General features: G+C 42.4%; 1 protein-coding gene across 1 annotated transcript; it reads left to right on the forward strand.

Annotated features, from left to right (window-relative positions):
* The first annotated feature begins 206 nt into the window (after window positions 1–206).
* On the forward strand, window positions 207–27,045 carry taldo1 (transaldolase 1). The gene is made up of 8 exons (XM_068046215.1): window positions 207–354; window positions 4,730–4,853; window positions 10,756–10,863; window positions 12,001–12,132; window positions 13,410–13,585; window positions 20,340–20,537; window positions 21,932–22,077; window positions 26,830–27,045. The coding sequence occupies exons 1-8, from the start codon at window positions 252–254 to the stop codon at window positions 26,860–26,862; spliced, it is 1,020 nt and encodes a 339-aa protein (XP_067902316.1). The 5' UTR covers window positions 207–251; the 3' UTR covers window positions 26,863–27,045.

A 27,045-nucleotide genomic window follows, 5' to 3' on the forward strand; every position in this document is an offset into this window, starting at 1 on the left:
ATTGGCTATCTGGCTCCCCGGAAGCGCCTGAACTGTTTGGATTGGCTGCAGTGGGAGCATGCTATCCGTTGTCTCCCGCTCATTGGCCGTCGCGTTGTTCCTGGACCTCCACTATTGGTTGAACCGCGGTGGTTGCTCAGCGGCGATTTCGGTGTGACCTTGGCGATCGGCTCCATTGGCTGCGCAGCCCCCCTGCAGACCCCGGTCTAGCTCCGCCCTCCTGATATACACGGCCGCCGCCCACTGGTACCATGGCAGAGTGCGATTTGTCGGCGAAGCGACAGAAGATGGTGTCGGTGTTGGACCAGCTGAAGGAGTTCACGGTGGTGGTGGCTGACACTGGGGATTTTAATGGTAAGAGCTGTCGTGGTTGGGGTTGGGGAATTAATCTCCATGGCAACATCGCCCCTCACATACCCCCGCGGTGTCGGCAGCTGGGGCCTCGGCCTTTGAGTTGTCCCTGGTTGTTGGGCAGTGCTGCTGAGCTGCAGCTGAGGGAGGAGATTTATGATCGGAAACATAGTCTAAGATTGTGAAACAAGGAAATAGGTCATCACATTTAAATAGCGAGTGGACCAGCTCTGCTTTGTGAGCTGTTTAAACACTGAGCTTATTAGTCGAGGTAAATCTCAGAGCTTCAGCCTCTGATGTGTAGGCTATGGCCCATGAAGCTGAAGCCCAGGAACACTCTGGATGGTTTCCTTTCTCATCCCTGCACTGTTGTTTCCAGAATTTCTCTAAGATCCACCCTCTTCCTGCTGCCCTTTGACTGTATGATATGGGGTTACTTTCCACATCTCTACTTCCCCACCACCTCTTGTCAGCCTGCTTCTCTGACATCCAGTCTTGGGTGAGTTGCAATTTCCTCCAGTCAGCTGTAGCTCAGTTATTAGCACACTTGCCTTTAAGTCAGAAGGTTGTGGGTTCAAGTCTAGCTCTGGAGAGTTTACCACAAAGATCAAGGATGACACTCCATTGCATTGCTGAGGGAGTGCTGTGATGTCAGAGGTGCCATTTTCAAAAAAGATGTTAAACCAAGGTCCTGTCTGTCCTCTTGGGTGAATATAAAATAGCCCTGGGCTCTATTTTGCAGAAGTGCAGGGGAGCCTGGCCTGCTTCATTAGGGCGGCACAGTGGCGCAGTGGTTAGCACCGCAGCCTCACAGCTCCAGCGACCCGGGTTCAATTCTGGGTGGTGCCTGTGTGGAGTTTGCAAGTTCTCCCTGTGTCTGTGTGGGTTTCCTCTGGGTGCTCTGGTTTCCTCCTACATGCCAAAGACTTGCAGGTTGATAGGTAAATTGGCCATTAGCAATTGCCCCTAGTATAGCTAGGTAGTAGGGAAATATAGGGACAGGTAGGGATGTGGCAGGGATATGGAATTAGTGTAGGATTTGTATAAATGGGTGGTTGATGGTCGGCATAGACTCGGTGGGCCGAAGGGCCTGTTTCAGTGCTGTATCTCTAAAACTAAAACAAAACAACATTGCTATTTCTGTGAGTTTGCTGTATGCAACTTGGCTGTCACATTTCCTGCATTACAACAGTGACTACACTTCAAAAAGTACTTTATTAGCTGTAAAGTGCTTTTGAGATGTCTGGTGGTCATGGCAAGTGCTATGTAAATAGAAGCTTTTTTAAACACTGGGAAGATTGAAGCCACCAAATCCATTCTGTTCAGCCACCATCTCGTGCCTGTCTGTAAGGTTCACTGGGATGTGCTTAAATGAATGACAGAATTTGAAGATGTGTTAAAGGAGCTGATGCTTTTGAGCCAAAGTTCATGAGTCTTGGCTCAAATGTGTGTAACATGCCATTGAGACTTGGTAAGGTGCAAGTGACATGGCATAGCTCAGTATTTTGCTTCCTTAGCCAGAGATGGTGGGTAGAAGGAAGGGTGTGGGATAATTCCTGATAGAATTGTTGGTTTTGATGATGCTCAACTTTTATTTCATCATGTAGACCTGATCTGTCTGCATTGCAACATCCACCCTTTCCAATAATAAAAAAAATCAACGAATGTGGCAAGAGTCAGTGTAGTGCAGCTACTGTAAGCTGTTCTGTGTACATTGCAGCAAATATCACTACAAGAGCAGGCTTGGCTATAACGTTCACAACAATCAAATAAAGGAAAACTTGTGTTTATTTTGTGTTTTTGCATATTCACTATCCTAAAGTGCTTGACAGGACATTCATTATTTTTGAAGTACAGCCACTTATGTGATCAAATGCTGATTTTTCTCAGCAAAGTCCTAAAACTAGAAACTATTGAGGGATATATAGTGGCCAGGACATTGTGCGGAACTAATGTTTCCTACACTGCAGTGTTTGAATTAATACTATGTTCATAATATGAATTATTCACTTGGCCAATGGGTGTTGCCTGAATGGTTGGTTGGATAAAGTATCACTGAACAACAGATAATGTTGCTACAATACCAGCTTGTCTGAACTGAGTAGGGTGACTTGTGTGGTCTGTAAAACAGTAACTATTCAAGTCATTCCAACATAACGAGTGTAGGCTTTGTTACTGTTTGTGTATCTATTAGGAAAGAGGATTTGAAAGAGCAAATGAATGTTTGGATGCAAATTGAGTTGAGCTTTGTTGTACCCTTAAAAGGCTGTACTATGACCCAATACAACCATTCCATGACATTCAATCCTCTTCTGTATCGTGCATGAAATTGTAACTGACAAACCCTACTGCCCCATGAAAACTGCTGTGTTGTATGACCTGGGTAATTTATATTCAGTAGTTACATGTAAAGCTGAATGACGCAAGAACAACTTGCACATTTCTAAAATTTGGTTAGTACAATTAAATCTCTATTCAAATTGAATGTTTAGTTAAGTTGGCTATCTAGTTAATAAAATGGCTGTATGGAGCTTTGAGAAATAAAAATGTGTCTTGCTTATAGCATTGATCATTTGCCCACTTGTCGAGCATTACCCAATCCTACCTACTCTCATTGTGTAGAATTCTGTATAAAATAGTTACTTTTTTTTACACAATGCTTTTCACACGGGTGAAGGATCATTTTCATGAGTATTTATTACTACTTTCACACCACAAAGTGAACAGAAGAAAATTCAACCTAACATTACTATTGCTCTAACAAAAATAGAAAATGCTTTAATCATTCAGCAGGTTAGTCAGTATTTGCCTTTTTTTTTGCTCAATGGCTTTATGGGCTGAAATGCCAAAGACTTGCACTTGCTGTCAAGGATTAGTCACAATGACCAATTGGTTCAGTTTGCCCAGTGCTCAAATCTGATTTGAGTCAGGGTTTTGTCAGTTTAGTTTTAAGGTCCAACTTTGATATGTAGCAACTATGAAAAATACAATATCTTGTGCATCCAGCATCATTAAATTTAAGTGACTTGTTTCTAGCATCTGTAAGGGATTGGTGCCTGCCCCATAATGAGAAATGAGTACAGTTAGTGCATAAGCGAGCCATACCGATGAGGGTTCAATTTCCATTCCCAGTCTGGCTGAATGCAGCTGGGCAGCAGCAGAGGTGATACATGTCTGCCCCCTTATTGGGAAGGGACGTTCTGGCCAGTGAACTCCCTTCTGATTGCTATCCGGTGGCCCTCTGCTGGAAATGCTTGTTGGGTGAGAACAGGAGAGGATCTAGTGATGTCTTGCATAATCACTATCGAGGATTGCTTATAATGACCTCATAGGCAAGGTTTCAAAGGGTGTTCAATGCTCATGGATCTGATTTTAGTGAGGACTCCTGGCATAAGGAAGAGGAGAATGATTAAAGCTAGGGGATGTGGGGGCAGAAGAGGGAACAAGTTATTTTTGCCAAATGCAGTTCCGGTTGCAGAAAATACGTGCAGATTTGTACCCAAGCACAAAGAGAACATTTAAACTGTATCTGTGTAGTTTTCTACACTTGTGCATAGCTTACTGTAATTTGAACCACTTCTGCATTCCATAAAAAAAACTTGACTGCACATTGTTCAAAATTTAGGCAGGGCATAAACTGCTTAGTCACTTTGACTTTGCAGGAAGCAATGATTGCCGTTATTAAGAATACCTCTTAAATCTGGCTTTTATTGCAATATTATCTAGATGTTTGTGCTAGAGGCAAATGCCTGAAAGAAGTGTGTACTTGGATAACAAAAGCATTTTGCCTTGTAAAATTGAATCTATCTCTCCTGTTGGTGCTTTTTTAAAAGTCAGTGTGTGCCTTATTTAGTTCTTCTTTGTTCCTGGGATGTGGGCATCGGTGGCTAGGCCAGCATTTATTGCCCATCCCAGATTGCCCTTGAGAAGGTGACGGTGAGCTGCCTTCTTGAACTGCTGCAGTCCATGTGAGGTTGGTAAACCTGTTTGGAAGGGAGTTCCAGGATTTTGACCCAGTGACTGAAGGAATGGCGATTATAGTTCCAAGTCAGGATGGTGTGCTGGCTTGTAGGGGAACTTGCAGATGATGATCCCGTGCATCTGCTGCCCTTGTCCTTCTGGGTGGTAGAGGTTGTGGGTTTGGAAGGTGCTGTCTAAGGAGTCTTGGTGCGTTGCTGCAGTGCATCTTGTAGATGGTGTACGCTGCTACCACTGTGTCGATGGTGGAGGGAATGAATGTTTATGGATGAAGTGGACTGCTTTTTCCTGGATGGTATCGAGCTTCTTGAGAGTTGTTGGAGTTGTTACTGTTGACTTATTTTTCTTTTTTGCATCGTGCATAACACATATGGTAAAATTTGTTGTCTTTCATACACAGCCATTGATGCATACAAACCTCAGGATGCCACAACCAACCCTTCACTCATACTTGCTGCTGCTCAAATGCCAGCCTATGAAAAGCTACTGGATGATGCCATTGACTATGGAAAGAGCCGTGGCGGGTAAGAAATCTTTAAACAAAAGCCTTAGTGGTAATAGCAGCTTGGACCTTTTTTATTTGTGATCCAGACGTGGGAAGAAGCCAAATAGCCGTCATCTCCTGCTCATATTGGATCCACAATAAACTTCCAAAATATTGAGCTTGTAGGAAAACCTTTATTTCTTGGAATCAAAGTCTTAAAGTACTGTACTTGATGGTTTTAACATCTAGATTACCCTTGAATGCAGTGCTTTTGTAAAGAATTTCCCACATGTTTCCAGCTTAGTGACTTCTATTTGAATATCAAGTATGTTGCCTGTAATTACCCATATTTCTAAAGTAAATCTTGCGATGATAGAGGAAATGGATGCTTTCACTTCCAGCAACCTTATGGGTCCATTTTAATATTCTGTTGCTGAAGTCTACTCCAATTTGTAAAAAAGAAAGGCCTTTTTTTTTTAAACACTCGAACTACTTAATCAAGGTACAGAAGGGGGAAGGTGTTTTCATGTCCAGATATAGCCAATGTGACTGTTGTTGGAAGAATTGTCTCTTTAGTTTGTTGGTTTTCTGATTCAAGTATAAACAAGCTAGTTTTTCATCCTTTGACATGGTTGACCACACTGTCCTCCTCCAACACTGCTCCTCTGTCACCCAGCTGAGTGGGGCTGCTCTCATCTGCTTCCGTTCTTATCTATCCAGTTGTAGACAGAGAATCTTCTGGAATGGCTTCTCTTCCTGTTCTTCCACTGTTATCTCTGGAGTTTCCAAGGATCTGTCCTTGGCCCCCTTGTGATGGAATATAGGTATAATTGGCTTAATTAGGTAGCATTTAGATATAGTTAATATATTATACCTTTTAGAATTAAAGATTAAATAAATGGTTAGTTTTTAGAACTCAGAGATTCCCCTTTTAAGAAGGAAGAGTTAAATATTTCAAGGTCCCTGTTAGAATAGAATTTCTGTTGCCAGGGAATTGAAAAAGAAACACACATTGAAATATCTTGTGTAACATCAGTAAGAGGTAGCAATAAACTTAATTAGTTTATGGGGTTGTTGATGCCCTCAAATCTGCTCAAAAGGTTGCTCTAAGGCATCATAAAAAGGCAATTATAGATAATAAAACAATAAATGAAAATGGACTTACAGGAACAAGAGGTCAAGTAAACACAATTTTAAACATTTTGACCAGATAAATGCTCACAACTTCAAAACAAAACATTGGATTTCCAGTAAAACGATAAGTAGAGAGTTAGTTCATGGTACTACCAAATATGGATTTTGAAAGCAAGAAAAGCACACACAAAGGTAGCACCTATATGCTAAGAGGTCATATGACACCTTAGAGATAGTATAAACATGAAAGGTTCTGAAGCAAACACTTGTATTGTTTGAGGAACTCAACACTTCTTTCTCACCCATGCCTTGGGGGATTTAAGGTAAAAGTTTACTTGAAATTTTAATGGACATTCTAAGATAACTTTGTAACATTAGCAAGGTTAAACTTTTGGATTCTGTTACATCTCTCAGTAATATTTGATATTGTTATACTTATCCACTTAAAAGTCTATTTCATATTAACTTTTATATATTTATTAAAGAATTTAATAAATTGTCTCTTAGTATTCTAAACAACTACAACCCTCTCTCTATCTCTAAGTGGAGCGATACATATTGATGAGAGTTTTCCAGACCCTTACGTATGACTTAGCCATAATATTAAAAATAGGCTATCCGAAAGATGGTAATATTCTCTGGTTTTCTTTCTTTGAGGGAAAGCTAGTACAATTCATTGGACCCAATAAGTGTCTGAGAATTTGTCTGGTTTGAACTTGATTAAGGGAGATTCATAGGGATATACTCCTGATTTAGTTTAGTCCCTATAAGGGCTTAAAGTCATAAATCACTTCACTGTCCTACTTCTCATCCACATGCTGCCTTTCAATGACATCATCTGAAATCACATGAGCTTCCAGATGTACATTGACGAGAATCACCTCTACCTCAGTGCCATCTCTCTTGACCCCTCTGAATTGTCCAGTTGCTTGTCTGACATCCAATACTGGGTGAGCAGAAATGTCCAACTAAATTTTGGGAAGGTCAAAGCCGTTGTCTTCAATCCTCACCACAAGCTCCATTTGCTAGCCATTGACTTTGTCCCTTTCCCAGGCAACTACTTGAGACTGAACTAGACAGTTCTTATTTAACCCCGAGAAGAGCTTTTGACCACATATCTGCTCCATCTTCAAAACTGCCTTTATTCACCTCCTAGAAACATACAAAATTCTTAAAGGGCTTGACAAGGTAGTTGCTGGGAGGAAGTTTTCCCCTGGCTGGGGGTCTAGAACTAGGGGACGCAGTCTTGGAATAAGGGATTGGCAATTTAGGACAGAGATGAGGAGAACGTTCTTTACTCTTAGAGGGTTGTGAACCTTTGGAATTGTCTATTCAGAAGGCTGTGGATACTAAGGGATATGGGGCTAGCGTGGGAAGATGCGACTGAGGTAGAGGATCTCCCCTGATCTTATTGAATGGCAGAGCAGGCTTGAGGAGCTGAATGGCCTATTTTTTTTTTCTTCTTTTGTTTTGCTTTCTGTGATATCTCCCAACTCCACCCTGCCTCCTCTTCTGCTGAAACCTTTGTTACCTCTAGACATGACTATTCCAATGCCCTTCCAGTCGGCCTCTCATCTTACACCGTTCATAAACTTGAGCTCATCCAAAAGGAACTAAATTCTGGAATTCGCTTCACCGCTCTCGCTCGTTATCCATTCTAATATCTCCATATGTGGCTTGGTGTCCGATTTGTTTGATAACACTCCTGTGAAGTGCCGTGGAACTTTTTATTACATTAAGGCACTTATTGTAAATGTGATTGTTATATTCCTGTGGCGTTCTTAAGGACTAATGATCAGAATTGTGGTGCTCTAACCTACAAATATTTTACTTGCAGAGTCCTGGGAAGCTACCTAAAGATTTTAAAGATGGGTAAAATCAAGCAGTGCCTTAATGGAAATAGAATGTTTCTAGGATTTGGGTAGTGGTATAGACTTTTTTTTTTCTAGCCAAAAATTGTAACTGCACGTGTTCTGACATAGCCCTTGCTGCCGATGCATGAATATTCAAGATGAAACGGGCTTATTATGTGGAAGCTTCTTCACTTTGAATGTTCATGCATCAGCAGCCAGAGCTCTGATTTAAGGATGCACAAGATTACTCTAGTTTCCCTTAAACTTGACACAGCCATCTGTAATTCTTAACATTATTTGAATGAACATTCTAATGCAATTTGTAGTAGTTAGTGGCATACTGCTACACAAAAGGATGTGCTGACTGTAGCCACATTCTCGTAACAGTAAATATTTTAATTACAGTTCTGTTTCTTCCCTTATACTTTGGCCACTCAGTCCTTCAAGCCTGCTCTCATTCAGTAAGATCGTGACTGATCTTCAACCTCAGCTACACCTTCCCACAATGTCCACGTATCCCATAATTCTCAATATCCAAAAATCTATTGACTTCTGACTTGAATGTACACGAGCACTGAGCATCCACAACTCTCTCTGTGGAATAGAGAATTCCAAAGATTCACAACCCTTTGAAGAAATTACTCCTCATCTCAGTTCTAAATGGCCAACCCATTATTCTGAGACTGACTCCCCTAGTTCTAGATTTCTAGCCAGGGGAAACATACTGTCAGCATCTACCCTGTCAAGCCCCTTAAGAATGTTATACGTTTCAATTAGATTGTCTCTCGTTCTAAATTCCTGGGGATATGGGCCTAGTCTGTGCATTCTCCTCAGAACATTCCTTTCATCCCAGGAATCAATCTAGTTGACCTCTGTTGCATTTCCTCCAAGGAGACAAAAATTGTACATAGTACTTCTGGTGTGGTCTGCCCAATGCCCTGCATAATTCCAGTAAGACTACTCTTATACTCCAATCCATTTGTAAAATGGCTAGTACACCATTTGCTTTCCTAATTGCTTGATACACCTGGATGCTAACTTTCTGTGATTCATGTACACGGACATCCAGATCTTGCTCAATACCAAAATCTCCCAGTCTCTAGACTTTTTAAAAAATATTCTCCTTTTCTATTTTTTCGACTCAAGTGGATAACTTCATATTTCACCAAATTATGTTCCACCTGACACATCCTTGCCCACTCACTTAACTGCTTACATCCTTTAGTGGCCTCTTTGCATCCTCTTCACAGCTTGTTTTCCTGCCTAACTTTGTATCATTGGCAAACTTGGATGCATTACACTCAGTTCCCTCATTTAAGTCATTGATGTAGATTGTAAATAGCCAAGGCCCAAGCACCTATCCTTGTGGTACCCCACTAGTTACAGCCTCCCAACCTGAAAACGACTCGTTATTCTGACTGTTTTCAGTCTGGTAACCAAAACCCCAATTCATGTTAATATGTTATTCCCAATCTGATGATCCCTAATTTTGTGTATTAATTTCTGGTGTGGTACCTTATCAGATTGAAAGGAATCTTTCTTGCAGTGTTTTTACCTAGTTGACATTGAAATTCTGACCTTTTTAAAGCCACTGACTTTAAAAAGCTGAATAGGAAGGCCTACTAAGTTGGCTGTGTTCAGCTAGAATTATTTCTACATAACATTTTGTACCCTGAAATGGCATCATTCCTCTAGAGAAGCTGAACTGCATTTGAAATGATCTGGTTTGTCTTTAAGACCCAGCCAAGTAGCTGTTGCCTTGCAGAACTAAGGGCCTACACTAGACTCTCCTATCTTTTCTTGCAGACATTGACAGCTGTGTATCTCCCAGCAATTTAATATTTTTAAAATTCCCTATATAGATGTTGCATCCATGCTCCAGCTGTTACGACCAGGTGAGGAAGGGGTCTTTGGCTCCCCTCTTGTCCCTTTTCTGGTTTGGCTGTGACAGGGTTTATCTTTTAAAACATACAATGTCCTCAATTGAAGTTAAGATCTTGGAGTCCTCACTGGGCCTCAGTGCACAATTTCAAGCTTGCTTCTGTGGTACCAGAAGGCCAAAGAGAGGCTATGTCTGTAGTCTTGAAGTGTAGAAACTGCCACTGTGGTTTTCCTGGGACTTTGCTGGAGAGAGAGAGAGATCTTCCTTCTGCCAGTCCAGTTGCAGTCTTTTTCCTTTCCGTGGCACAATTTTTTAAAAAAAACTCCCAGTCTTACCATCAGCTAGGTCATGTGACCATCTTTGTTTGAAACAGCGTCTTCTGGGAGGGTTGTTGGATTTCAGAGCCTCCCAGACATGCTCGGTGTGGACTGGAGTTTTGTCTTACAAATTCAAAAGCTGTCGGTGTCTTTTGATCATCACTATTGTCCACCCCAATCTTGTTAATTGAATCAAGGAGCATTCCCATTGTCTCTCCATTCATGTGTCTCAGAATGCAAATGTGCAACTATGTTTTCAGCTGCTCAGCTCTGTTTTTTTTTAAACCAGTTATTTGCAATCTCCAGTAAAATTTCAAGTAGTGTCCCATATGACGCAATTTAATATGTTTCCATTTGGCAGTTGTGATTTCCATCACACAGCATTTAAGGCTGATAGACTCACTGATAAATAGTGTTTCGGTGGGATACCTTATGGGGTTCTGGAGTTGGCCCTGAATCCTGAGTGCTACTTTCTGTAGGCAAGGCTGTGCAGCCAGTGAGTTGGTGTTTTTTTTCTCTCCCTTTTGATAGTCCCTTGTATAACAGAGTATACACATTTCACACATTTGTGCACAGTGCTGATGGTGACACTCCCTCTGTTTATATAATTCCCTTTTTTAATACATAAAGCATTTTTGGATTACAGATTACAAAATTCAGTTTTCCTCTGAAAAGTTGAGTTCAGTATTTGCAATCAAATGTTTAAAGTAGCAGTGTACTTGCTGAGGATTTAATGTGTAAATATATATTTTTCAGATCCGAGACTGAACAAATGTCCAATGTTGTAGACAAGCTGTTTATCAACTTTGGGGTGGAAATTCTGAAGAAAATTCCAGGCAGAGTTTCTACTGAAGTTGATGCACGGTAAAAGTTGATAATACTTAAACAGAGGCTTATGCTGATAAAAGTGACCAACAGATATTTAAAGCATATTGGCCCTAATGGAGTTGGTAGGTTGTCCAATATGCTTCAATATGGCCCATTCCTAAGCATTTGCACAATGTATTAATACTTTTTTGTGGTATCCTCAAGTCACTTGCTGACCTCTTGACAGTTAACAACGCTTCCTGTCTTTTTGTATCGCCCATAAATTGATACTGTGACTCCTCTGTCCAAGTCCGGATCATTATATACTAGGGCAATGGTTCCAACACTGACCCCTTAGAGGATCCACTGTTTACATCCTCTTGTCTGAAAATAAAAAATTAGATTTTCTTTTTGTAATTGAAACCACTTAAATTTGGAGAGGAGAGATTAAGATCTGCCACTTTTTTTTTGTAAGGGGGCACAAGGAGTAGAACAAAGGAGATCAATTTTTGAGGAGTTAAATGTGGTGCCTGACTGATACTGTTGGGTAGCAGATACTGTTGAGCTTTTGAAATCCTAGTGACAACTACAAAAAAATTTACAGTTTGATATTTATATCTGATAAGTATAAAGATGAGGTGGTGGCATAGTGGTAATGTCACTGGACTAGTAATCCAGAGCTCAGGCTAATGCACTAATCCAACCACGGCAGATGGTGAAATTTGAATTCAATTAATAAATCTAGAATTAAAAGCTATTCTAATGATAATGAAACCATTGTTGATTGTTGTAAAAACCCATCTGGTTCATTAATGTCCTTTAGGGAGCGAAATCTGGTGTCCTTAGCTGGTTTGGCTTACATGTGACTCCAGACCCAGAGCAATGTGTTTGACTCTTAAATGCCTTCTGAAATGGCCTAGCGAGCCATTCCGTTCAAGGGCAATTAGGGATGGGCAATAAATACTGGCCTAGCCAGTGATGCCCACATCCCACAAACTAACATTAAAAAAAAAATTGATTCTGCTTGTAACTAGTAATCCTTTTGCACAACTTTGCTGTACACTGGAGTAAGTGCCTTTGGGGTTATAAGTTCAATAAAATGGAGAGAGGAGCAAAAAATAGAATCTTGTTTGTGATTGATTAACTGGATTGCCAGGATGTGCCTGTTGCTCATCTTTTATTGATGTATGCTAGGTTATCATTTGACAAAGATGCTATGGTCAAAAAGGCCCAACACCTAATTCAGATGTATAAGGAAGCGGGTATCAACAAGGACCGTATTCTCATCAAACTTTCTTCGACATGGGAAGGAATCCAGGCTGGGAAGTAAGTATTGCTTTGTCAAAATGTCAAACAAATTGAGGGGAATGAGAATTGTACGTTTTAATCTGACATTTGAGAGACCATCTATTTTATAATCCCCATTTCTGCTCAAAACCTAGTGGAAACAGTGAAAATATTCTAATCAGACATGAAAGGCAAGGAAGTCAGCTTGAAGTTTACTGAACCTTGGTTAGCTGAATTACAAAGAACCGTTTGGAAATTATTGTGCGTGCATTTGACTTGATTTCATGTGAGACCTTCATAGCACAAGAATTGAATCAGTGATATCGCAACAGTTCTGCAGCTCATCTAAAACTTGAGCACGTCCTAAAGTTTCATTTCTGTCTGCATAGTCTGAACAGATTAACAGCTTGAATGTTATGTTTTGTTTGACTTTCATCCTAAGGATATCAGTATTTCAATATTCATAATGTCAAATGTTCCTATCGAAGTTTGTTGTGATCTGCAGGAATGCAAGCTATCCTAGTATATTACTGAAAAATATACGATTTAACAAGGTTCAAGTATACCAGAAACAATAGTTGCCTTTAAACGCTGATTAGTCAGCTGACCCTCCGTTTAATAACTTACTATGTTTGCTACAGCTACTCTGACTCTTGCTGTATCAGCAATATGGACCTAAACATTCCCCTGAGCTTAAGACTTGGAAAGTTAAGGGACAGGAGAAAGGAATGTGGAATGGAGGGGAGGAGACTAATTCTGACCTAACTGAGGGCAGGAGAATAAATCACTTGAAATATTCTGGTGCTGGAGATTTTTTTTCCTCAATCAGTCCAAAATCAAAATCGGATGAAGCTTGGTTATTTGGTTTAATGCTAAGAATAAAAACACACTACTTCTGACATGTGAACCACTTTTTTTTTTAATTCATTCATGGGAGGTGGGCTTTGCTGGCTAGGCCAGCATTTATTGCCCATCCCTAATTGCCCTTGCGAAGGTGGTGGTGAGCTGCCTTCTTGAACCGCTGCAGTCCATGTGAGGTATGTACACCCACAGTGCTGTTAAGAAGGGAGCTCCAAGATTTTTACCCAGCGACAGTGAAGGAAGGGCGATATAGTTCCAAGTCAGGATGGTGTGTGACATGGAGGGGAACTTGCAGGTTGTGTGTTCCCATGCATTTGCTGCCCTTGTCCTTCTAGTTGGTAGAGGTCGTGGGTTTGCCTTCCCTCCTGATCTTTCTGTATACATGATCCTTGAGTTGCTATGGTAAGTTAACTGTTCTAATTGGGCATAGTTAAACCTGAATAACTCTGTTTTAGGATCCTTGAGGAACAGTGTGGCATCCACTGCAATATGACTCTGCTTTTCTCATTTGCTCAGGCGGTTGCCTGTGCAGATGCTGGAGCAACACTAATTTCCCCATTTGTGGGTCGTATTCTGGACTGGCATGTGGCTAACACAGATCAGAAAAGCTATGAACCATCAGCCGACCCAGGTATGTTCATCTAGCCACTGAATTCCATAGTAAACCAAGGACCAATAGCAAACAATAGCTGATTGTTTCAATTTGTATAGCTCTGGCCTTTTGTTGACTGGAAACTATTGATTACCTGAACTCCTTTCACTTGGGAAGACTTTTCAACTGACCTGAATGACTCTTCTGTCTGTAACATTGTTCATTTGCGATAAAGTTTAGAAACCGTGTCCCATGCCACCAACTTTATGCTTCTCCCTGGCAACTGCCTGAGACTGAAGCAGACTGTTTGCAATGTTGGTGTTGTCTTTGATTCTGACATGAACTTCCAACCATTCACTAAAACTTCCTATTTCCACCTCCATAACATTGCCTGACTTCACCCCGTCTGAGCTTTTTTTTTAGTGAAACTCTCATCCCCACGTCTTATCTTTAAACATGATTATTACAGCTCACTCCTATCTTTCACCCTTTGTAAACTTGAGCTTATCCAAAACTGCCACTCGTGTCCTAACTTGCACCAGGATTTGTTCACCCATCATCCTTGTGCTCACTGATCTACATTTAGCTCCCAGTTAAACAATGTCTCAATTTTAAAATTCTCATCCTTGTTTCCAAATCCCACCACAGCCTGACTCCTCCCTATCTCTGACATCTCCTGCAGCTCTACAACCCTCCAGTACATGCACTACTCCCAATTCTGGCTTCTTGAACATCCCTGATTTTACTCATTCTACCACTAGCCGGTGTGTTGAGCTGCCAAGGCTCTGAACTCTGGAAATTCTCTCTCTAGCTACAGTTGCCTCTACCCCTTGGCTAGGGGAAGGTGCAGCTAAACCAGATCTCTCTCTGGCATCATTTTTTGTGACTTGACATCTGAAGGCATATAAATTAACTTTGATTGAGATGTGTTAATTAAATATTAGTCAGCATTTAAGAACAATAGAGTTTTCTGACAGGGGTTACAACACTTTTCCCTCCAACTAAATGGAAATTTAGGAAAATCCGATTCATTCTTGGAACTCGCTGCCTATAAGGTTGGAATCAGAGACTATCAATGATCTCAATAGGAAATTGGAGGGGCTCTTGAGGGAGATAAACTGGCAGGGCTATGGAATAGAGTGGGGGAATGGACTCTCAGGCAACCCCCCCCCCCCACCTGCCAAGACTGAGGCACAAATTATCTAGCCACATGAACATTAAAACTTAAAATTGCCAGCCCCTGACTGGAAAGACATTTGAATAGTAACAGTGTTGGAACAATGGGGACCCAGCCGTTGCTTTCCCAATACACAGAAAAAGTGATCAGACCAGTTTTGGTCACGTGACTGACTGTTGGAGGTTTTGCATTTGAATTGCCAATAGAGGATTTGAACTCGAGAAAGCCGTGTGCTCCCAGTTGGAACAGAACCTCCTCTCCAGTCCTGCTTGCCTCCATCTCTTTCCCACAGAACTGAATCTTGTGAAAACATGTGAACATCAGAGAAAATTCTCATACTTTAACAAGGTTTAAGAAGAACACTGGGTCCCAATGAACAGCAAGACTACCTATAATCAAGTGAGCTTGAAGCACAGTAAACAAGAAACTCTTCTGATATTGCCTCAAACCCCTCTCTACTATATTTTCCTCCTCTTTTCTGTTCCTATTTGCATGTGTATCGTATGTGCATGCTAGCCTGTAGGCATCAAACATATTGGAGTTTAAGTTTAAATTTTAATAAGATTTCATTTTTCTTTAAACCTGAGAAAACCTGGTGTGTTGGTTCATTTGCTTTATAATTGGAAAGTTGTGAACAAGGATTCACAAAGGGGGAGCTCAAAGCACAGTGTGTGTTTAAAATTAAACTCTGTTACAATGAGACCAGGTGAAGATAGTAACAGACCCCTAGACACCTTTCTCACCAGGTTGTAACAGAAATTTGGATGCTAGCATCCAGATTTCTACCCACAGATGAATGAGTGAAATTGGAAGTGGGAAGCCAAATTGTTCCAAATCAAAAAGAGCAAAGATTAATACAGATTTTCTTGTGGCTGTGTGTGATTGAATACTAACATGTCTGCAACTGAAATGAGTAGCTCTTCAAGCCAGGGTGAAGTAACTTGGGATAGGTTAAATGCACTGGAAATGGAGGAGTTGAGGAATATGGCTGAGCAGTGTGGGATCACTGTATATGGAAAGGCTAGGAAGTCTGAACTGCTAAGGCTAGTGGACAGCCATTTTTCCCTTGAATCTGAAGAAGCAGAAACAGGGTTAGAAACAGAATCCGACAGGGTATTGTTAGCAAAGATACAATTGGAACAGAGGAAACTTGAATTTGAGGAGAGGGAGAAAGCGAGAGCCTTCCAGAAGGAAATGGAAGAGAAAGAGAGGGCCTTCCAAAAGGAACATGAAGAAAATGAAAGGCGAGAGAGAGAAATAATATTCCGGAAAGAATTCGAAGAGCGAGAGCTAAAGCGGCTTGAGTTAACTAGGGGGTGACCGAGTAACTCCAGTGAAAACATGGCCAATGTGGAGGAGCACAATTCAGGGCTGGGTACAAGATTGCTAAAACTCACTCTATTAATTACAAAATTCAGTGAGGAAGATATGGCAGTGCTTTCTGTGTCTTTTTAGAAACTGGCAAAGCAGCTAAAATGGCCAGCTGAGACCTGGTCTCTCTCATTGAAAAGCAAACTAACTGGAAAAGCCCATGAGATTTATTCCTTGTTGCCAGATGAGAGTTCATCTAATTATGAACTGACCAAAAATGCAATCCTCGGGCATATGAATTAGCACCCGAAGCCTACCGCCAAATGTTCAGAAACTTCAAAAATCAAGCTAATCAAACTTGTCTAGAGTTTGAAAGAAGCAAGCAGCTGGCTTTTGACCGGTGGCTGAGTGCTTTAAAAATACAGCTCAGCTATGAGACTCTCAGACAAGTATTCCTGTTAGAGGAATTTAATAACTCGCTCCCATTCTCATTAAAAACCTGTGTAGAGGAGCAGCAGGTTCAGGGAGCCTGACAAGCGGCTGTTCTGGCCAATGAGTTTGCTTTAATTTATAAGTCGGTTTCCCAGGGAAGAAACTTTCCTAATCACCCCCACAAATCTGAAAAAGACAAAGGGTGAGAAGGTGATAGAAGCCCAGGCAGCCCTAGAAGAAAAAAGAAAGCAGGAGACACGGGGGGCCCTCCTCCAGCCAAAAAGGAAGGCGCTGTGAGCAAGAGTGAGACCTGGTGGCCTGTGTGCTTCCATTGTAATAAGGCAGGGCATTTAAAAGCTGACTGCTGGAAACTAAAGGGGAAACTGGTAGGGTTAATCAGGGCACACTCCCTCAGTGAAGACGAGGGCCTGATGGGAAACACAGAACAAGCTGTGACTTTAACTGCAATAAGAGTGCTACCCAGGAGGTTACTACAGGAAAGGTTATTAAGATTCCTGAAGGTTATTGGGGTTTTGTGTTTGAAGGTAAAGAAACCCCATATCCCTCGAGTGGGGCAAGCAAGCCCTTAGTGATTCTTAGGGACACCAGGGCAACTAGATCCCTTTTACTGGGAAAAGGCCTGACTTTTCCCCCCAGAGAGTGCAGTGAACACCAAATAGTGTTGATTGGTATTGGAGGGCAGTGTATGCCTGCACCTGGACACCGGGTGCACCTGGAGTGCAACCTAGTTTCGGGACTGGTGACTGTAGGGATTGTCCCTAGTTTGCCTGTGGATGGGGTTGACCTGCTCCTAGGTAATGATCTGGCAGGGGTGAAGGTGGTAACCTCCCCCCAGTAGTGAAAGAAAGATCACAGGTCAGAGAGACAGGGCAGTGGCAGGAGAAGGTCCCCTGCAGGGTCCCTGAATGTGTAGTGCACCAGGCCATGATCAAACCAGCTCCCCCAGAGGCGACTGCATTGGTACTGCAGGCAAATGACCATGGGGTTTGCCTGTCCGAGACTTTCTTTGGAAAGTTAGGAGACCCAGGGAATGAATTAAATGGATTTTCCCTCGCTGAGGCTCAGCAAGCCGACCCAGTACTGAGGGAGTTAGCCCAGGCTGCCCAGTCTGAAATTGACGCAGAGGGAGTCCCTGATTGCTACTATTTAAAGAATGAGGTACTGATGAGGAAATGGAGTTCTCCTCACAGACCTGAGGGCAAGGAGTGGACAGTAGTTCACCAGTTAGTGGTACCACAGAGGTACTGGGGAGAAATATTAAGAATGGCCCATGAGACTACAGTAGCTGTACATGCTGGTATACAAAAGACCAAAGCCTGCTTAAGACAGCAGTTTGACTGGCCAAAACTCCACAAGGCTGTGGTGGAGAACTGCAGGAGTTGCCACGTGTACCAGGTTGTGGGGAAACCCCAACCTACAGTGAATCCTGTAGGTTGTTGGGAGGACCCTCCAGCAGAGGGCTGGTGAACTGTAAAGGACCCCCGCCGAGAACAAAAGGGGACAGGCAAGCACATGGCTGGCAAACTTTTAGTAGGAAAAGGGCAAAAAGTGACCCAGAGGGCAGGTTAAAGGAAGTCCGGGGAAGAATCCTGGATGAAAACCACTACTGTCTGGTCAATGAACCCCGTAAAATGTGAAAAGTTAGACCCTGCATCCTCTTGTGTAAATGCAGACTCTAGAAGCACCCCACCAGAGTTGCTAACAGTATTTGCAGGAACCTACAGAATCAGAGACCTCTAGGAGGCACAGAAACCATAAGTGTGATGCCTCACTAGTCAAAGAGCCACAGAAGAGTGCAGCCAAGTCTGCACAAATACCTACAGGTCGGAGTGTTCCAGAGAACAAAGGGGAGCATAACAAAGGCTCCTGCCCCACAGTCAGGGGAAGGGATCCACCCATCCTCTGAAGTTGGAAGTCTTTGTAAAGCAGCCCTGGCACCCAGAACAGACCATTTTTGATGAGCTTTAGGATTGGTGAGTGAGTGGAAATGAATGAGAGAAATACATGGTATTTCTCTCAAACGTTGTAATGAAATGTGCTGTTTTTCTTCAAATCGCATTTCATTCCCCTGGATGTGGAGGTGTCAGGCAAATCCCCCCCCCCCCCCCCCCCCCGCACCTGCCAAGACTGAGGCATACATTATTTTGCCATGAGAACATTAAAACTTAAAATTGCCAGCCCCTGACTGGAAAGATATTTGAATAGTAACGGACAGTGTTAGAACAATGGGGACCTAATCGTTGCTTTCCCAATACAGATGAAGTGGTTGGACCAGTTTTGATCACGTGACTGTATATTGGAGGTTTTGAATTTGAACTTACAACAGAGGATTTGAACTCAACAAAGCCGTATGCTCCTGGTTGGAACAGAACCTCCTCTCTAGTTCTGCCTGCCTCCATCTCTTTCCCACGGAACTGAATCTTGTAAAAACATGTGAACCTCAGACAGCAAATCCTCCTATAGTGAACAAGGTTTAAGAAAAACACTGGTTCCTGACTAACAGCAAGGCTACCTATAATCAAGTGAGCTCGAAGCATACTAAACAAGAAACTCTTCTGATATTGCCTCAAACCCCTCTCTATTATATTTCCCTCTTTTTCTGTCAATATTTGCATGTGTATATCATGTGTGCATGCTAGCCTGGGCATGTTGTATATCCCTAGACATCAACTGTATTAGAATTTAAGTTTAAATTTTTATAAAATTTCATTTTTCTTTAAACCTGAGAACCTGCTGTGTTGGTTTATTTGCCTTATAATTGGAAAGCTGTGAACAAGGATTCACAAAGGAGGAGCTCAAAACAGTGTGTATTTAAAATTAAACTCTTGTTACAACAAGACTAGGTGAAGATAGTATCAGACCCCTAGACACCTTTCTCAATTGGTCGTAACAACTCGATGGGCTGAATTGCCTCCTTCTGTGCCATTATGACTGTGACTCCATGACTGTAAATCTCTCCACCTCTCTGCTTCTGTTTCCCCCTTTTAAGACACTTCTTAAATTCTACTACTTTGTCCAAGCCATATGCGCTAATATAGCATGTGGCTTGGTGTCAAAGTTTGTTTGATAATGCTGATGTGAAGTGCATTTGGATATTTTATGTTAAAAGCATTCATTGTAATTGATATTCTGTTGTTGCTACTTGAAATATTGGTTCAGTATTTCATTCTTCCATGCGATACATTGTCCCAAATACTTGGCCATCACTCAGTTGTGTTGAAACGTTGGAATTATTCTGTATTATGGCACATTACATCTCCTATAAAGTGCATTTCTTTGCATAAGTTGTGCTTTGACTCTGTCCTTCTACAACACAAAGTACCATGTGCACCAATGTGGGGCTGATTGTGGATGAAGCATTTTGAAACTTTGCATTTTGTTTAACGTTCTTGCTGTAGCTTACTGGGAAGTGGTGAGTGTGCTGATAAGCTGGCACTGCACGGGTCTCTGATCGCCAACTGAAATGTCATTGGCTTGTTTAATTTCCAAACTATTGAGCCTGACAAGTTGCACTGTTTTTTTTTCTTTTGGCAAACTTTTGTGAGATCTTTGTTTTCAAATTGCCCACCTAAAACACATTTGATTCTTGCTTTTCAAATTTTGGCTGAACTGGTAAATGAACTAGATTATGTAGCAACAGACAGGCTGTTTTTTCCATCTTTATTTCCCCCGACCATTTATTTTTTCATGCATGTATATCCATACTCTGGGTTTTCTTAGTATATTAGGGCTTATCTCTTGTATGGGACCAGTTTTTAGAAGGAAAAGGAAATTCATTTAGTCTCTTCTCACTTAATACCTGGTGATTTACAGAATATTGTAACGTTAATTATATTCCTGATTGGGCTATAGGTGTACAGAGTGTAACCAAGATCTATAACTATTACAAGAAGTTTGGGTACAAGACTATTGTCATGGGAGCATCTTTCCGAAACACTGGCGAAGTCAAGGCCTTGGCTGGATGTGACTATCTCACAATATCTCCAAAACTACTGGAAGAACTTAGCAATGACGTTGAGACGCTTACCCCTGCTTTGAGTGTTAACAAAGGTAAGTTGTCTTTCAACTGAATTATCAAACAAGGTAGTCTTGTTACAGCTAATAGTGGTAGTGTAAACTTGAAAATGTGTCATGTATAAGCCAAGCAGCAACCTATTCAGCTTAAGTAATTGTGAGCGAGACTTCTGGTTACCATTGTTTGTGAATCTAAAGTAAATTAAATTTCTACTTTTTTTAAAAAAGCATTGAGAGCTGTGGAAACATAGTCTGAGTGTGCAACCTCTTAAAATTGAAGAGTGAAAATAGGCGCAACTTCGCAATTTCCTCTTGTAAATGACAAAATGTGCAAGTACCACAATATGTGTCCTAATGTATGGTCTTGAAATCAGATCTTAGTTTTTTTTCCATTGGGTTTGAAATAATTGGCTTCATGAAAAGTTGAGGGGGGGGGACTGATTAATAACAGATAATATCACATGCTTTTGTCTGAATCTTCTGTTGTGCGAAAGACCACTTGCTTTATAAAAGCAAGGTTATGAATGGAACTGTATGTGAATATAGGAATTAGGAGCTGTGACCTGTTGGCTTTTGAAGTAGTCTGTTCCTTAGCTGAATATTTCATCTCCATCTCTACCTGAATTTAATTTTTGGGAGATCCTAGTTCAAATGAAAATCCATGGTGTCTAACGTTCCTGTGTGTCAACATAGCATCTGAATTTGTATCTTTTCTCCCTTTTGTGTTTTTATTGATATTGATCTGTGACTCTTATCTCCCATGCCATTTGTACAAAGGGAGTCAAGGCCAAATGTCATTTTTAAGTGAAGTAGGATGAGAGTGTTGGGGATAATTCTGGACTAGCATGCGGACCACATTTTATGCCAATCGCGCTTATTTTCTTTGGTACAATAAATTCATCCTTTTTCATCCTTCGTCTTCATTCTTTGCAAACATTGGACTAGTTTTACTCTGGACCCATTCTTCTGGGGTGAGGCAGGTTGTGTCATTGACAAGTATGCTTACTGGCAGTAGAGCCTTTAATATAGGTACATGTGTCTATTTTGGTCATGAACGTTGTGTGGGTGTTGGAAGATGGAGAAAACTGGCTTCAAGTTTGTTTAATTGTACCCACCTTCAAAATGGGCATTGAGAGCCTCTCTACAGAAAGAAAAAGGACAAGTAAGTATTGGAAGGACAAAATTGAAAGTAAAGACAATGTAGTGTCTTGTTTTGGGTTATCATAATTAAGCCCTTGATGGTTCAAAGTTTGTTTTTATTCCTTTCTTAACCTTGCAAAATCATGTAACACAAGCCCTGAATCAGCTGTCTAAGGTTGAAATTTCTCATTGCACAAACTGTTTCAGTTATGATTTAGATTATGCAATCAACTTTTGTCAATGCAAATAACTCGCCTACATCCTAAAAGTTCTCCTGTACTTGTGTGCAGCCGAAGCACTTGACCTACAAAAAGTTGAAATGAATGAACAGACATTTCGTTGGTGTCACAATGAAGACCAGATGGCTGTAGAAAAATTGTCTGATGGGATCCGCAAGTTTTCAGCTGATGCTGTTAAGCTAGAAAACATGCTAAAGGTATGTATGTTTGAAAGTCTGAGACATCCCTAGTAGGGTGCTGTTTGTATGTCAACTAGACAGAAGAACTTGGGGGCTAAAAATTGGATTGCTTCTGTTTTTGGCACAGGGATCACAATTCCCAATGTACCCCATGCCCAATCCAGTGATACATGCAAGCTTCCTGCTGCCTCCTCATTTCTGTGATTTCAGTGTGCAGCCCAGTGCCGCACATGCTGCTGGCTAGAATCACGAAAGGCAAGAGATGCACCAGATGGCTGAGGAAGAAGCACCATCACTTCATCTGACAGTCGCCTCCACCAGCTCAGATACTGGCATAGCACGTGGGTAATATAAAGGGTAGTATAGTCAGGATCTGCACATAGCCACTGGGCACAAGGGGGCTGCATGCAGGTTAGGCGGAAAGGACAGTGTGTGCCACACAGGGTGAGGTTGCGAACGAGTTCTGCTGCAGGGGACTCCAATGAGGACCTCGAAGGAGTGGTGTCCAGTGGAGATGCTTGTTGCATTTTCTAATTTTTTTTTTCATGGAAGCGACCATCATTAGCAAGGCCAGCATATGTTGCCCATCCCTAATTGCACTCGAGAACATGGTGGTGAGCCACCACCTTGAACTACTAAAGATCATGTGGTGTAGTTGGTACAGCGATATAGTTCCAAGTCAGGATGCTGTGACTTGGAGGGGAACCTGCAGGTGGTGGTGTTCCCATGCAACTGCTGCTCTTGTCCTTCTAGGTGGTACAGGTCATGGGTTTGGAAGGTGCTGTCGAAGGAGCCTTGGTGTGTTGCTGCAGTGCGTCTTGTAGATGGTATACACTGCTGCCACTGTGTCGATGGTGGAGGGAGTGAATGGCACCCCATTCACAAACAATCAACTGCTTTGTCCTGGATGGTGTTGAGCTTCTTGAGTGTTGTTAGAGCTGCACTCATCCAGACAAGTGGTGAGTATTCCATCAGACCTCTTGTGCCTTAATAATGGTGGACAGGCTTCGGGGAGTCATGGAATTCCCATCCTCTGACCTGTTCTTTAGCTAGACTATTTATTTGGCAGGTCCAGTTACCTTTCTAGTCATTAGCAACCCCCAGGATATTGGTGGGGATTCAGCAATGGTAATGCCATTGAGTGTTGAGGGGAGATAGTTTGATTTTCTCGTCGGAGATGGTCATTGCCTGGCACTTGTGCCATGCAAATGTTACTTGCCACTTATCAGCCCAAGCCTGAATGTTGTCCAGGGTCTTCTCCTTTGTTATCTCTTGTCCCACCCCCACCTCACTTGCTTATAACCTGTGACATTTTTAATATTTGTCAGTTCCGAAGAAGGGTCACTGACCCGAAACGTTAACTCTGCTTCTCTTTCCACAGATGCTGCCAGACCTGCTGAGTGGTTTCAGCATTTCTTGTTTTTATTTCAGATTTCCAGCATCCGCAGTATTTTGCTTTTATTATTATGTTGTCCAGGGTGTTGTGGTATGTGGGCACGGACTGCTTCTGTATGTGAAGAGTCTGAATGGTACTGAATACTTAGCAATCATCACAGAACATCTCCACTTCTGACCTTTATGATGGAGTAAAGGTCATTGAAGCAGCTGAAGATGGGTGGGGCCAAGGACAGTATCCTGAGTAACTCCTGCAGTGATGTTTTGGTGCCGAGATGATTGGCCTCCCACAACCGCAACCATCAACCTCTGTTCTAGGTATGACTCCAACCCGTGGATAGTTTACCCCTGATTCCCATTGGCTTCAGTTTTGTGATGGCTCCTGGATGCCACGCTCAGTCAAATGCTGCCTTGATGTCAAGGGCAGTCACTCTCCCCTCTCTGGCATTGGCAGGCCTGTCATGCAGCCTGTTGTCATTGCCAAGGAGCATGGAAGAGTCCTGGTCCCCCTTAGCACAGGACATTATTCAGAGTTTGGAGCCCATCCTTTCCAGCATGGAAGTGGTGGCTAGCTTCACGACAGTACTTGCAGAGCAAGCCGTGATGCAACGTTTGGTAGCTGCTGTCTCGGCTTGCATTACAGCATAGGCGAAAGCCATCTGACATCTCAAAGCTGCACTGGAAGCTTAGACTGAGGTCATGAGATTCATGTTTGCTATTGTGCAGGGTCAGATTGCTACCATCATGGCTGCAGATTTCTGTGCTCAAAGGGGTATGCAGGCTCTCACAGCAGTCATCGTTCTGTCCTCCAACAGATTACTCAGATTGATGCACTGTCCCAGGGAGTGCCAGTGGCTTTGTGGGACACTAGCTTGCTGCCTTCTCTCAGGATGACCATATTCATGCTCCCACCACTGCCACTCTGCCATTGCCCCTTCTGTTGCCTCTCAGCCAGCCAGCCCAGTCTGCTGCTGCAGACGCAAGGTGGTGCAGCCCAAGGCCATCTACAGTTTTCCCCAGTGAAAGTCAGCAGCCTTCCACTAGTCATGCTGCAGCCACTGGGGCAGCACTCTTGTAGGAGCAGTAGGCCAGGAAAAGGCACCCACAAGACAGGCACGAAGGGGATGCACAAGGGTGAATAGTTCAGTTTTGCACATATTATTTGATGTGTTGTTGGATGAAGTTATGGAAAGTTTTTTTTTTTTGGTAGCTTTTATTTCAGGATCTTGGCCAAGAGGATACTATGATGGTACATAGCGGTTGGATTGAAAGGGGATCTATGGAAAAATGATAATGGGATGAGGTCGGGAAACGGAGTCTCAGTCGGCACTCACGGATAGCCTTCTATGGCGAAGGGTTCCTAGATGCCGCCACCTTGCTTTCTTCTCCTTTTCTGCTTCCTCCTTTTGCCTCCTGAGGTGGCTTCCAGATGCCTGGTGGTAAGGGTTGTGCCCTCATGATAGCAAGGTTGTGGAGGATGCACCAGATTACCACAAACTTGGACACCTCTCATTATAGTTGTCTTGTCTCATGTGGTTGGATGGTGGAGAGGAGTCATCAGCCATGTCTACAGAGGGGTATCCCTTGTCTCCAAGCAGCCAGCTTCTCGTTTATAATGGTGGCCTGAAGATGATGGGAACGGCTGACTGCTTCAAGATGGAAATTTCTTGGCTGCTGCCAGAATAGCCATGTGCCTGCTTCTCTCTGGTAAGAGAAGATGAAGTCCCCTCTCCTGGCATACAGAGCTTCTGATGCCTCCCTGAAGCAGTGGTGAATGGTGAACTGGGAAATGTTGGTTCTGTCACCTGCTCCCACCTGGAAGGATCCTCTTGCTTAGAGGTTGCGGTTACTGACTTTGGCCACTGGCAGCGTCGTCCTGGCCCCACTATGCGGCTCTAGGCTCTGTTGAAGGAGATGGTATGGTTCAGTGACCATCTCCTTGGGAATCGTAGGCGCATCAAGCATTGATCCTGGCTTAGGTAAAAGTGCTCCCTTAAAAACTCTTAGTAGGTTGGGCCTTCTGTGGAGAGCCCTCTTCCTTCATCCCTCTCTGTGCACAGCTACCCCTCTCCACAGACTGTGTTCCATGTCCCTTTCATCTTGCAGGCCAAGAGGGACTGCAACTAAAGCCTCCATAACTAGCAGCTTTCTGTGCAGAAAACTCCTCTGAACATTCTGTCTGGAGGCAGCAACACTCCCTTCAATGTTCAACATTACCAAAACTCCTACAAGAACACACCACAGTACTTCCACAAACTTTGCAAGTGCAAAAGTAAGTCAAAAGCACCTTGTCTACAAGTTGGATGGCTGGCACTTTTTAAATAACAATAAATAGCGCATGTTAGCAGGGAGTGTTTACGGCATGGCATTAATTGGGCTTGCGTGGTCCAACTTGGCAGAACGTGCATTAAATCAGTTTATGAGCCACAATCTGCCAACTGTCAAAGCTTATGGCACGTGCAGGTTATCTTTAACAGCATTGCGGGCTGCATCAGATGTGGCCAGAAGCAGTGTACCCACCATTTTTGGCAACTCCAGCTTCCATAGTGCCGACTCCAGCACCGAATGCACTGCCTGAGTGTGTGGTGAAGGCAGGTTCAATTGATACATTCAGAAGCAAATTAGACTGTTATATGAAAGGAAGAATGTGCTGGTTTTTGGGGAGAAAGCGGGGGAAATGGCACTAAGTGAATTTCTCATTTGGAGAGCCAGTGCGGACACGGTGGACCAAATGGCGGCCTCCTGTGTTGTAACAATTGTGATTTTGTTTACAGAGCCAAATTTTTCAGTTGGTCCCTGCCCTCTTTCCCCCCATTAGGAAGCTGCCATCTGTAGCATGTGGGTGTCTGACAAAAAAACAAATTATCTTGCCTTTCTTTTAGATCAAGAGAACATTCGAGGAGGAAGGAAACTAGTTACAACACATCTGGGGAAATGTAATCTATTTTTAAACTAGTTTTGCAAAATGCGTATCAGCTAGGAAAACTTAAAAGCATTTAACCTTTCACCTGAAGCACTGCCTAGTAACCAGACAAAAAGGCTACATTGTTGGCATGTCTAATTCAAGATGAGCTGCTTCACAATGCAATCACTTATTATAACTGTTACTGCTGTTTAGTTTGGAATGTGTATAATTTTAAATTTTGCTTTTGAATACATAAAATAGTACACTGGATAAACAAAGGCCCAAATAAACTAGAAGGAATGGACTAGTTTCTGTAGCTTGTACCCCACAGTAGTTTTCAATGTTCTGGAAGGATGACACGAGCAGCTGCTCTTGTACAAGGGATTGGCACGTATGCTCAAAACTGTTTTGCCCAGAGTGTTGTCACTAACTCTTCCTATATATCTTGACCTGTTTTTTTTCTTTTGCAGGAACGACTTTTTGCTGTCAGGAATGGATGCTAGGAGTCGCTTAACTTGCATTATTTGAATCACCTGGTTTGATAACTTAAAATTTTAATTTTCACTTTGACCAACTGCGTAAAAGGTACACCATACTGTTTATCATTGATGTATCCATTATCAAACAATACTTAATGCTGACTTCTGCGATCTGGTGCAACTCTTTCTAATAAATGCATAAACCTA

This window comes from Heterodontus francisci, chromosome 14 (genome assembly GCF_036365525.1).
Source record: "Heterodontus francisci isolate sHetFra1 chromosome 14, sHetFra1.hap1, whole genome shotgun sequence".
NCBI lineage: Eukaryota > Metazoa > Chordata > Chondrichthyes > Heterodontiformes > Heterodontidae > Heterodontus > Heterodontus francisci.

What these genes read in the sequence shown, in the direction of transcription:
- taldo1 (XM_068046215.1), top strand. Translation starts at nt 252, where the DNA reads ATGGCAGAGTGCGATTTGTCGGCGAAGCGACAGAAGATGGTGTCGGTG. An exon ending in TATGGAAAGAGCCGTGGCGG is followed by an intron (nt 4,854 to 10,755) that starts GTAAGAAATCTT and finishes TATATTTTTCAG; the next exon opens with ATCCGAGACTGAACAAATGT. An exon ending in TCTACTGAAGTTGATGCACG is followed by an intron (nt 10,864 to 12,000) that starts GTAAAAGTTGAT and finishes GATGTATGCTAG; the next exon opens with GTTATCATTTGACAAAGATG.